Source organism: Diabrotica undecimpunctata, chromosome 4, assembly GCF_040954645.1.
Source record: "Diabrotica undecimpunctata isolate CICGRU chromosome 4, icDiaUnde3, whole genome shotgun sequence".
NCBI classification, from domain to species: domain Eukaryota; kingdom Metazoa; phylum Arthropoda; class Insecta; order Coleoptera; family Chrysomelidae; genus Diabrotica; species Diabrotica undecimpunctata.
The window spans coordinates 37,757,642-37,770,609 of record NC_092806.1 but is presented as its reverse complement, the minus strand read 5'-3'; the positions used below and the strand labels follow the sequence as shown (position 1 = coordinate 37,770,609).

The 12,968-nt window shown below is 32.5% G+C and overlaps 1 protein-coding gene across 1 annotated transcript in view; it reads right to left on the bottom strand.

The window, feature by feature from the left end:
* The window catches only part of LOC140438617 (uncharacterized), an 87,941-nt gene extending 77,254 nt beyond the window's left edge, over positions 1-10,687 (bottom strand). The window contains exons 1-3 of the mRNA XM_072528278.1: positions 9,793-10,687; positions 8,248-8,470; positions 4,763-4,979 (exon numbers count right to left, since the gene is read on the bottom strand). Of these exons, the coding sequence (XP_072384379.1) occupies positions 4,763-4,979; positions 8,248-8,470; positions 9,793-10,626 (1,274 nt within the window). The 5' untranslated portion in view covers positions 10,627-10,687. The remainder of the gene's footprint in view (positions 1-4,762; positions 4,980-8,247; positions 8,471-9,792) is intronic.
* Positions 10,688-12,968: the final 2,281 nt, after the last annotated feature.

Here is a 12,968-nt window from a genome sequence, read left to right as displayed (position 1 = left end):
AAAATCCGATTGTTTATTTTCACTGACAAATGCTTCTAAGTAAAATCAATCGCAATTTCTTTGAATTGTCTCTTTCTCTTACATAATTTTAATATAATACAAAAACAATGCGTGAAAATACGTGTTTTTAATCAGAACAATCCGTGAGAATCGAAATATATATTGCATGCCAATCCCGCTTAAGGTTCAAGTTTAGGAGAATTAGAATTGCAGCGAGGAATGTTTCATGTTAGTTTCATTCGGATTTTCTTGGGAGTATTATGATTTTGGCGCTGTAATTGACCTGTTCCCTTGGCATTTTTTATTTTTGAAGAAGAGATTACGGTTTTCATAATTTCTAGTTTATCTTTTGTTATCAAGATGATAAAACAGTTATTCCCCCGAAAGCAATTCATGCAGTTATTAATTATTAACCTTGGAACCCTACAAAAAATATTTAAACTTGCACTTTCACTACACTGGGGTACACTAGAACTCCATTAAAGAAGTTAAGAAGTAATAATTTAAATAAATAGTTTTAATAAAAAGTTTAAATAAATTTATTGAAAACAACTTTTTAACACAAATTTAACTTACGAATTTTAATATCTCTGTTTAATATACAGATGCACTGTATAATTCCACTTAGAATATAACCTTTCTGCCTTTACGTCAATTTGACTCCGCCTTCGCGCAGCTTCATGGTCAGGAGTGATTGAACTATCTTTAACAAAGCCTAAGTTTTTAAGTAGAGCCGCCTGTGCGATACACTCTTCTTTACTCTTGCTTCTGAGCCCTTTAGTTTAACAAACGTATTAATTCCTACAATATTAAGAAGTCCATAAAACATGCACAGGGACCAACGACGGCTTCTTCTTGATACGGAGTATTGGTGACAAAGCTTGTCTATACTATGAACTCCTTTTGTGCTATTGTAGAACTGTATTATCTCGGACAGTTGAACACTGTTATCTTTATCTGATTCATTATGCATGTTGGATAGCAATGTAACAACTTTTTAGTTTCAGATTTTGTAGGACAATAAGAAAGGAGAACTAGATCTTTGCTAAATGCAAACATAGCGGTATTTCTATTTATATTTTATTATTTATAAAGCTCGGGGACATTTTAGCTTTATTCATTTTTATAGTACCTACAATTTTTATCTGATGTTCTGTTAACAACTATTGGGCCGCCATCGGAATAGAAGTAAACCAGTTATTAAATGTATAGTTTCTGTTTGTGCCGTGGATGTGCTTGGTCATTTCAACTGAATAATATTCTGCAACGGGTATGCCTCCAGGAGTTGAACCTTTTCCAGTGTAAAACTTGGCATTTTTCATATAAAACGTTTTTGCGTTACTTATTATTACATTTGAATGCCGTGTTTATCAGGCTTTAATGGAATGTACATCTTAATTAAACATTTTCCTCAGACTGCAAGTAGCTGCTCATCTACAGTGCAATATTCAGATAAGACGTATAAATCCTGTCTTCTTTGTACTATATGTTCAAACAAAGCTTTAATAGGGGCTAAGTGATTTTATTTATTTCTTTCTTTGCTGATATTACGATCGTCATAACTTAAGCAGTTAGTCACCTAATCAAGTCGGACTTGAGGTATGGTACAACGAAATTAGCTTTTATCTGAATACCTATCAAATAATCATTTTTCTGTAAAATGATTCATGTTCAGAATTGCTTGCAATATGTAGAGGCCATATAGTGCCTTCAATTCAATTATGGTAGTATGTTTGGTAAAAGTGAGTCTTAGGATGCATTCGCAAACTCTGCTTGGTCTTCTACCCTCTCACGGTCACTTTTATACTGAGGACGTCTACCTATTTCTTTGCTTGTGCAATCCGTCATCTGTTTTATGATGTCATCGGTAAAAAATCGTCGCCAGAATCTCTCAATCGAATTTTATTTTGACCATCATTTCTCGCTTTATCGATATCTTTCGTTTCTGTACTATTTTCGCTCTGAATATCTTTGTTTTCATCTATATCAAAAGATTCTATCACTTCATATTATTCACTTTTTGAATTATCTTCAGGCTTTTGGTTACTTTCTTAGACAAATTTCTAAAGCGCCCATAACTTTATTCTATAAAAATACAAAATACGTCTAAGTAATTTGTTTAAAATTATAATTTTTATCAACATATAACTAAGATTATGAATAATCGAAGTTACCGGAAACACTTATTTAAATGTCTAAATATTGATCAGGCTTTCTTACACTTTCCGTACCCAGAAGTACTACTGTATCCCAACACGTCTATGTAGCGTAGAATGTCGGGAGCAACTTAACCAGAGTATATACCCCCCTAGTAAGGTAACTCCCATAGAAAGTTTTGGGAGGCAGTTTCTAGCGCCAAATGCGGACGGGCCGAAACTAACTTCATTTGGCGGCAAATTTAAAACGTAGGTTCTGAATTTTAGGCAGCAAATTCAAAATTATGCTCTGAATTTTAGCCGCCAAAATTCAAAAAGTATGCTTTTAATGGAAAGTAAATATTGTCATAAAATAAGAAATGAAAACTTATTCTATGCCAAAAAATATATTCTCTCTGTCCAAAATTAAGATTGTTGGTTAAGATTTAAAGGTAATATAAGTACAAAAACAAAATGTACAAACTAGTATCAAGTTTGTATTTACTAACAAAAGTTTGGTATCATTAGGTGCTGTTCTTACCTGATGCTTGTAAAAATATCCTCCTCAGAATGCTTAATAGCCATTTGTTCAACTTTAACTTTCACCCATCAACAAAAAATATTCTTTTGATTGGAAATACTATACCATTTTGGTAATGTACCTTCTTCTCTTTTAGCAGTGGTTATTAGATATATAAAAATTTGGGATACTATGTATTTATAGCGCCATTTGCAACTTTCAGAAAATGCGTGAATTACAATATTCCACTGACTAACTAAGTGGTAATTTTAGTAGAATTTGCTACATTTTTTTTTTTTGGAAAACATGTATAGTATAATCATTATTTGGGTAAATATTCAAAACTAGTGAAACCATGGCAACAGCACTTACATCAACGTCATAAGTATTTTGCTATGTCATACCCCCACCTAACGTGACTAGTAGAGCCGACGCCATTACGAACGGCTGGGCCCACCCGTCCTTCGTTAGGAAGGTAGATGGAGGGCCGGCGCTGAATCGTTAAAATTACAGAAATCATAATAGAAAAAACTTTGATTGGGGTACTCCAGTAGCCCAATTAAGGTTAAAAGGTTTAAAACCAGTGATTTTTCCCGTCACATGCCATCTACAGTCACTCATTAATTAAAAAAAAAAAAAAAAATGGCGTGTGGTACTTGGGGAGTGCCGACGGAAGTAAATACTTCTTTAAGCGCGTTATGACTGTATGGGTTAGTGAAATTTTACGTCTGCTTATTACTAAATTGGTAATATTTTTTTATAGTAACACCACACATTTAAGTTCTTTAAAATTGAAAAAAAATTAATTTTTCTTTTTGTTTCTAAAATTTTGTTTAATGATTTTAGTAATTTTTAAAATTTGTTAAATATATATTATATATAATTTATTCATTATTTAAATTTTCATTATTAACTTGTATTTATGTTTAATCATTTTATTTTAATTATCATTTAATCTAATTTTATTTAATTTTTTAAATTTTTATATTATTCATTTTATTTAATTTTAGTTTTTTTTTTTAATTTTATGTAATTTTAGTTAATTTCACTTAATTTTATTAAATTTTATTATTTGTTTAATTTTAATTAATTTTGTTTAATTTAGTTAATTGTATTTAATTTTGTTTTATTTAATTTTATTTAAATTCATTAAATTTCAATAAATTTAATTAAATTTTATTTATTTTATTTAAGTTTATTTAATTTTTTTAATTTTATTTAATTTATTTATTTTATTTAATTTTATTTAATTTTATTTAATTTTATTTACTTATCTTTAACTAAGATAATATAATTTATTTATATTTATTTATTTTATTTAGTTTTATTAATTTTATTTAGTTTTATTTAATTCTATGTAACTTTATTTACTTAATTGTATTTATTTTTATTTAATTCTATTTAATGTTATATAATTTGATTTAAGTTGATTTAGTTTGATTGAATTTGAATTAATTTGATTTAATTTGATTTAATTTGATTTAATTTGATTTAATTTGATTTAATTTGATTTAATTTGATTTAATTTGATTTAATTTGATTTAATTAGATAATTTGATTTAATTTGATTTAATTTGCTTTAATTTGATTTAATTTGATTTAATTTGATTTAATTTGATTTACTTTTAATTTAATACCTATGATATAATTTTATTTAAATTTAATTTTGGTTAAACGTTTACATTTGTTAAGCGTCATTTTCCATTTTTATTATAAGTGTATATCTAAATGTATATAAATCTTATCTCACACTTACAGTAACCTATAATTTTAGCAATTTTGCGAAAAAATTAATCACTGATGAAGTAGTAAATTTTCCGAGTAAGGATATTTGAATGATCAATTTGTAGAATGAATTAAAAATACATCAACCGTATCGTTTCAAGAAGAGAATATGATTGAAACGTCAGATGTTGGTAGGTCAGATTTTTTCCCAGCTGTCGTAGTTACCCTTAAATACTATTTTTTATATTTGTTCGGTGCAGTATCTATATTTTTATTCTACATTACATAATATAAGGTTGTTTTAGCATTCAGTATATGCAAACTAGGTGAGATTATAATTTTAAGAGATAATATCAAGAATTCTTATGTTTCGAATACCTACTTTGAACTTAATCCTTCTTGTACAGCGTTAAATGTCGTTGCTTCTGATATCTCGCTTAAAAGTAAAATAATGCCAGCCCCTTGAGCTTCCAATGCCTTTGCGTTAGTATACTGTTCTCCTATTTGTGGAATTATAACCATGGGCACTCCACAATGAACAGCTTCCATAACACTTAGCAGACCGCCATGTGAAATGAATAGTCTTGTATTTGGATGACCTGAATTTTAGACAATCATTTTAAAATTATAATAGTTGCTGCATTACTGGACAAAATTAACGAAAAAAGAACATTTATTTGATTATTAATATTAAAAGATATAAATAAAAATTATCGTAAAAATAATAAAAAAATGATAAAATAAAAAATATTGGTAAACGAGTTGGTGAAAAGTTAGCATAAGAAGACGATAAATGTAAATGCTAAAAACTTAAATAAAGTACTATATTGTTCTTTGATAACTTGGCATCTGGTAGTTGCTGGGTGAATTGAGTAGCTCTGTAACTATCAGAGCCGGTCCCAAGCTCGGATGAAGAAGGAGGGCTTGCGTCAGGAAAGGCATCCGGCAGTAAAAACTTTGCTAAAACCATCTAAAGAAGATATATGGAAAATAGTTTAGAGGCTAGCCCCGTAAGTGACACGCAGTTGGGACTTCGTCAGACCACTGCGAAAAGTGAGCTAGGGCTACCCCATACAGGACGGAAGGGATCAAAGGAGTTAAATATTTCTGGGAGTTGCAACTCTTAACGTTAGAAGCATAACAGGTAAAGAATAAGAGCTAGCTGATATCATACAGAGTAGAAGGATTGGTGTACTTTGTATGCAGGAAACTAGTTGGAAAGGTAATACGTCGAGAGACCTTGGAGATGGGTGCAAGTTAATATATAGTAGTTCGAACAGTCGTGGCAAAAATGGAGTAAGTATTATTTTGAACAAAGAATGAAAGGAACATCTTATAAGGGTAACCAGAAGAAGTGATATAGCAATAAGTGTCCAACTAAATACTGGCAATACCAACGTGAACATCATATGTGCCTACGCCCCAGGTGCTACTACCCACAGGTAGGGTGTATGTAAGAACAAGAAAAAGAAGAATTTTGGAGGGCCCCTGATTGCGAGATTCCTATAGACGAAAAGTATTTTATTGGAGGTGATCTAAATATACATCTTGGTACAGAAAGAGTGGGAATAGAAAGAGTTCATGGAGATTTGGAGATGGGAATAAGAAATGTGGTGGAAGTTAAAAAAAAGTAAATACTTGGCAATAGTCTTTAAAAATGGACTGCTGAAACAACTTAAGGAAAAAGATCCGGTAAATGGCTGGTGGGAAGCTAACAGTAAAGTTGTGGTGCGAGTGGAAAAGAAAACGCTAGGAACAACATCTGGTAAAGGGTCTCCTAGAGACAAAGAAACTTAGTGGTGAAACAATCAGGTGTAACAGAAGGTTAAAGAGAAGAAAGAGGATAGAAAGAGGTACGACACGTCCCAAAGAGAGAAAGACGAGGATATATACAAGTAAGCAAATAAGAAAGCAAAGCACACTGTACGTACTGCTAAGGAAAGATCACTTGCACAGCTGTATGAAGAGTTAGAGACACACGAGGGAATGAAAATGTTATACAGGATTGCTAAAACAAGAGACAAGTCATCAAAGAACTTGACCTACGTACGGCAGATTAAGAGTGAGGATGGAAGAGTGTTAAGAACCGATGTTGAAATAAAGTACAGATGGTATGAGTACTTTAGTAAGTTACTAAATGAAGAACACCACAGGAAAAACAGAGGACGCGGGATCCCAAATAAAAATGTAATACCGGGGATAGCGAGAGAAAAAGTTGTCAAGGCGTTAAATAGGCTAAGAACGTTAAGGTAGTAGGACAGAATGGAATCCCTGTGGAGGTTTGGAAAGGAGAGCAAGAGGTTGATATTTTGTTGCAAATAATAAGTAGGATATAGGAAGAAGAAAGGATGTCCAGTGCACGAAGAGAAAGAGAGTGTGATGGTATTATTGTATACGAATAAAGTAAACATTTAGGACTGTAAGAACTATAAAGGAATAAAGTTAATGTCGCACACAATGAAAATTTAGGAGAGAACTGTAGAGCAAATGTTAAGGATAGAGAGATCGATAGGAGAAGAACAGTTTGGGTTTATACCAGGAAGGAGGACAACTGATGACTTGTTTGCGTTGAGAAAGCTGATAGAGAAAGATGGCGAGAAAAAGAGAGCTGTATTTGATATTTATAGATCTTAAGAAGGCGTACGACACAGTTCTTAGACAAGAACTTCGGAGACGTGTGAGAGAGAAGTAGATTTCTAAGAAGTACGTAAGGCTCGTGAAGGAAAGGTATGGGGGAGCGTACATCAATGTAAGGACTACTGTCGGATTGACCAAAAGTTTTCCAGTGACAGGTGACAGTTGGTTTGCATCAAAGCTCTGCACTAAGTCCTCACCTGTTTATTCTTGTTATGGATCTACTGATAAAAAAAGTAAGGTATGGCGCTTCTTGGTAAATGCTCTTTGCTAAAGATGTGTCAGTAGAGGAGAAAAAAGAAATGTTGAAAGAGAATTTAAAATGATGAAAAAGGGTTATTGAGGAGGGAGGACTTAAGGTTATAAGGTCAAAAACGGGGTATATATGGCTGGAAAGAGAAAAATGTTTGGGGACGTAGAATTGTTTGGAGAAATGCCAGAACGACTAGGAGAATTTAAGTACCTTGGCTCTAACCTAATGGATAATGGTACACAGGATCGAGAAATGGCCCATAGGATACAAGCTAGTTGGTTTAACTGGAAGCGAATGAACAATGTACTTCGTGATAAAAAAATCGGGGAAGGGCTGAAAGGGAAGATATTGAAGAGTATGGTGAGACTTGCGTTGAAGGCGCTACGGCGGTGAAGTGTGACCTGTATAAAAAATCCACAAAAAAAAAAGATGAAGGTAGCTAAAATAAAAATTTTACGGTGGATGTTGGGTAAGACCTGAAGGGACAGGATCAGAACCAACTTGATTAGAGAAGGAGCCGGGGTGACTTCAGTTTAAAAAAAAATTCAAGAACAAAGACTGCAATGGTTTGGTCATTTGTTAGACGTAGAGATGAAAACTATGTGAGACCAAGGATAGAGCTGTTAGAAGTTGATGAAAGAAAACTTAGAACAAATCCGAGGAGAAGATGGATGTACTGTGTGGCAGAGGACTTGAGAGAAAAAAGTTTGGGTAAAGGAGACCTGATGGAAAAAAATGAGTGGGGACGAAGAGTAATGAACAGCAACCCCTGAAAAAGGAGCAAGCTGAGAAAGAAAAAGAAGAATATTGTTTTTTGGAATTTAAATAACTTTCTTTAACGTTAAAATTAACACTGTGTTTGTGCAACGATATATACTTTTTAATATTATAAATATAAATATAGAAATATTTGAATAACCTTTATTGTAAATAACTTACAGTAACTTACAGTTACTTACAGTAAAGGCAGTAATACTCACACAATATATCTAATTGGGGCATCCATTTTCCTAATAATACTTTGTCGTGGTTATGTGGAACTGATTCATTTTCCCATTTCCATATAACCTTTTGTGGAAATCTCTCAAACGTTTTTAAAAATATGTTTTTTCTCTCTTCTCCTAACGACTGGCCATTAATCAGGCTGCCCAGACTAAAGTAGATCACACCACTTCGTGAGGTTTCTATCCATCTTTTTAGAGACTAAAATATTTTTTAGATGACACAGGTCAATAAATTTTTTTTTGAAAATTTTGTTTTTTATATAGCTGAGGTTTATAGACTCTTCTGCTGAATCCAAATCCACTCATAAATACTGACGCATAGAAAAGTTAGTCAAAATCCTACGAGCTAATATAGGCATCTTGCTTAATCTAACTTTCAAATTAACAAGGGTATGTATATTCGGTGTCAAACAGCTAAAGTGAAAGTAGGATCTACATTGACCAATAAAATTGAGATCAAGAAAGGGGTACGACAGGGCTGTATCTTGTCTCCTATTCTCTTTAATATATACTCAGAAGAAGTATTTAAGACAGCGCTGGAGGAAAGCACAGAAGGCATAAAGATAAATGGAGAAATAATTAATAACATAAGGTATGCTGATAACACTGTGATTCTAGCAAGTAGCATGGAGGAACTGAGTTGCCTAATGAGTAAGATACAAAAAACAAGTGCACAATACGGACTCAGACTAAATATCACAAAAACCAAATGGATGTTAGTAAGCAAAACCCAACAACCACCACAGCAACTGATATTAGACAATGAAAGAATTGAACACGTGGATTCGTACATCTACTTGGGAACAACAGTTAACTCAAATTGGGATCAAGCGAAGGAAATACGTATAAGAGTAGAAAAGGCAAAAGCATCGTTCACTAGCATGAAGCAAATTTTCACCTCTAAAAGCCTCACCCTACCTCTCAAAATTCGACTTCTGAAATGTTATGTATTCCCGGTTTTGTTATATGGAATGGAGGCGTGGACAATGACCGCAACATTGATGAAAAAAGTAGAGGCCTTCGAAATGTGGGCTTACCGACGTATATTACGTATATCCTGGACTGAGCACGTGACCAACGAAGAGGTACTACGCCGGATAGGTAAAGAGAGAGAGGTAGGAATAAGTATAAAGAAAAGAAAGTTGGAATACTTGGATCACGTTATGAGACATAATAAATATAGAGTACTACAACTGATCGTTCAAGGGAAAATAGACAGCAGAAGGGGTCCAGGGAGGAGAAGACATTATCATCTGCTGAACTATTCAGAGCTGCCGTAAACAAAGTCAGAATAGCCATGTTAATTGCCAACGTTCGGAACGGACAAGGCACATGAAGAAGATGTATATTCGCGAAAACAATATATGAAAAATACATAAATAGTGAAAAGCAATAAGGCTTACGACCAAATAGAGAAACAATACGCGATATATTTATAGCCAGACAATTTCCCAATAAAGCAAAAAAAGTTTATTATGTATGTATATAATTAATAGTAATAAAGTTCAATTAGGTACTTACTTCTGGTAGTGGATGTGGTTTATCAATATGAATACCTCCAATTTCTATAACATTAGGTACAAGTGGACGAGGAAGATTCAAACTAAAATGTGTATTAGAAAGTATTAAGCTAGAGTTATATAAAAATTTCTCCAACTTCGATCCTTTTTTTCCTATATATTTTCTTGCTAATTTCTTATCTTTAGGTAGCTTATAGAATTGAAACAATAATTTATGAACAATAGATATCAAAGTATTTTCCACTCTTTCCCAGAATGTCATTTTATCTGAAAACGCTAGTAGGTTGTTTGGAACATAAGCTGTATTACTGGGATTACCCACACGTTCCGAAATCCAGGGCATTAATGTGCTTGAGCTTAATCCTATAATGGGTGCATTTATCTTTGATACAACTCCTAGAAAACAATCTACAGCAAAATATTCAAATATAACTACGTCATATCTTTGTTTTCTCATTTTAAGAAATTTTTGAAAAGTGGGCGAAGACAGACCTTGATGACACTTATCTATATTTCTATTAAATAAATGATATGCTGTAAGGTATCTAGTAAGAGCATGATCGTTATTAACAGTACTTATGTTTACTGTACCTATTGTCACTGTAATATCCTTGCTTAAGTCAATATGCCTGTAGTTGGTACGATCCGTGTCAAATGTTCGAGTACTGACCACCGTTACGTTATGTCCTTTCTCGACCAATCCTTTCATTACCGACAAAAATATGGTAGAGTGGCTGTTGCTCGTATGAGGAAAAACTCCCAAGATTCTATATGATTCCACATCACTTATAACAATTATTACAACTAACACTAAAAAACTTTTTCTCGGAATCATTACAACTGTACGGAATTATTAAAGCTACTGGTAGCCAAAAAGTAATTAGTGGACTGATAGGTCCTTACCATCTTTGTATTAATAGGTATATTAAACAAAGTACAAAAGATTTTGATAAAATGTGTTTCACGGGTCAATAGAGTGACTTTATATCAGAAGTAAATAGGGGTCAATAATTAGTTTGTCACAACGGTTTTGTTTTGGCTATGTAGACAAGAAGATACAGAATAATGTAATTTTTCACACATAAACATAAATAAAAATAAAATATTACTAAATAAATAGTAAACACTTGCAAAAATATATCTTTGAATATGTTTTTATTTTCAAATTAATTGATCTTGATGTCCTTTAACGAAATTAATAAATCTTAGGTTATAAGTAGACTTAAGCAATTCCTTTTGACAGTTGCTGAAAAATATATTCCAAAAAATATCAATAAATATAGAAAGTTTACCTGTTTTCTTTCCTGTTTATGTTTCCTGTTTCCTGTTTTGTGTACTCTTGGTATCAAATCTTAAAAACACCCAAATTTGTTTAATTGTGTTCCTGGAAATGGCCACAGTGAAAAATGATCGATGTATAGATGTGTCAATAGACCATATCTCTCTTGTAGATTCTTTTTAAAACTGAGGGCACCTCTTTTCATAAGGACACCAATGAAACAGTCCATTTCTTCAATTTCCATTTCTGTCGAAGCAATCTTCAGTTTTTAAATCTTTGGCGGTCATTGCATCTTAGACATATTCTCCTCATGACCGTCTTGATCTACCTCGTTTTCTTTTAGTGAGCGGAATCCATTTTTCTATTTTTGGTCATCTATTTTCAGACATTGTCTGCAGTTGTCCATACCAGTTTAGTCTTTTGGCTTCGATAGTATCTATTATGTCTAGGTAAATTTTCATTTCTCTCCTAATGTCTACGTTGCTCACCCTATTAGGTCTAGTTTATCGGCATTATCGTCTCCATTGGTCCATTACCATTGCCTTAATTTTTTATTTGTTTTTTTGATTGATTTCCCAAAGTTCGACAATAGTTCATTGTAGCTGTCTAATGGCTGATCTTGCTTGGCCAATCTTAGAATGTTTTTCTTTGTTACTTACTACTTTTTATATTATTTGGACTCCCAAGTATTTGAAGGTTTTAGTTGATTTTATAGTTCCCATTTTAATTTGTGGGCTTTCTTATATTTTTACTGTAAGTAACTAAATACTTGGTTTTTTGTATATTAATTGTAAGGCCCCACTTAATGTACTCCCCCTTTAGTTTTTTAACAATATAGTCTATATCGCTCTTGTCTTCAGCTAGAGTGGCTTGGTCGTTAGCAAAGTGTATCGTGTATAATCCCTCGTCCTCGATTGGATTCTCATATTGCAGCATTTTCTTTTAGAGCGGGTCTTTTATTTGCGTTAGTATAAATGAAAGAACCTTCTGGTTCTTGGCCTGAGTCTGAGTTCACTTTAAATTTCTACATTGTCTTATGTTTCTGAATTTACGTTTCTAAGATCCTCATTATCTTCGTTTTATGCAACTTCATCATAATCCATTTCCAAATCATCTGTTTCATCATTGCAATTTTGAACAATACTTTCTAACTCCTTTTGCGTTAATGGTTTTTTCTTGTCAAATTTGCTCATGTTTCTAACACAAAATGGATAAAAAGCTCATTAATTAAATACTTATTATAAATTTAAAACGCCGATGCCTTTGTACCGCAGTAGGGTATCAGCGAAACCCCAGCGCACTTTTTTCGTCGTAAGAAAAAACCAACACGCGACAGGTCTCAGCATAAACGAAAAATAAGTGAAAAGGCTTTGTTTTATTATTAGACGCGATATTGAGAACTTATGAAAATTAAATACATATTAAAGAATATAATATATTTAAGAATATAATATATTAAAGAAGAAATGTGTATAGGAGAAAATTTATTCCTGCGGTTCCTGATGTACCCCGATTATTATTTAATCGGTTAATTATTTTGTAAGGTTATACTATTTATATAACAAAAAAAAACACTAAAAACTTTGTTTTTCAAACCTTCCACAAAATTTATTATAAAATCTTATCACTACAGCTGTTTCGTCAGAGTGCCTTTCTCAAGTGATCTATTTTTGGCATGTGTTTACATTTGATAGTCTTTAATATTACTATTGTTAAATTTTATTTTATCGATTGCTTAAAATTCTCGCATATAATTTGATTACCTTCTGTTTTCTCTGAGGGTTGAAATTTCCAAACATCATACCAGGTTAACTCATCTCTAGAAATGGCTAGCGTGTGTTAAATTCCGGGTAGAGTACATCCGAGCTCATTTCCCCTTAGAAGAAGGAGGTCCTGCA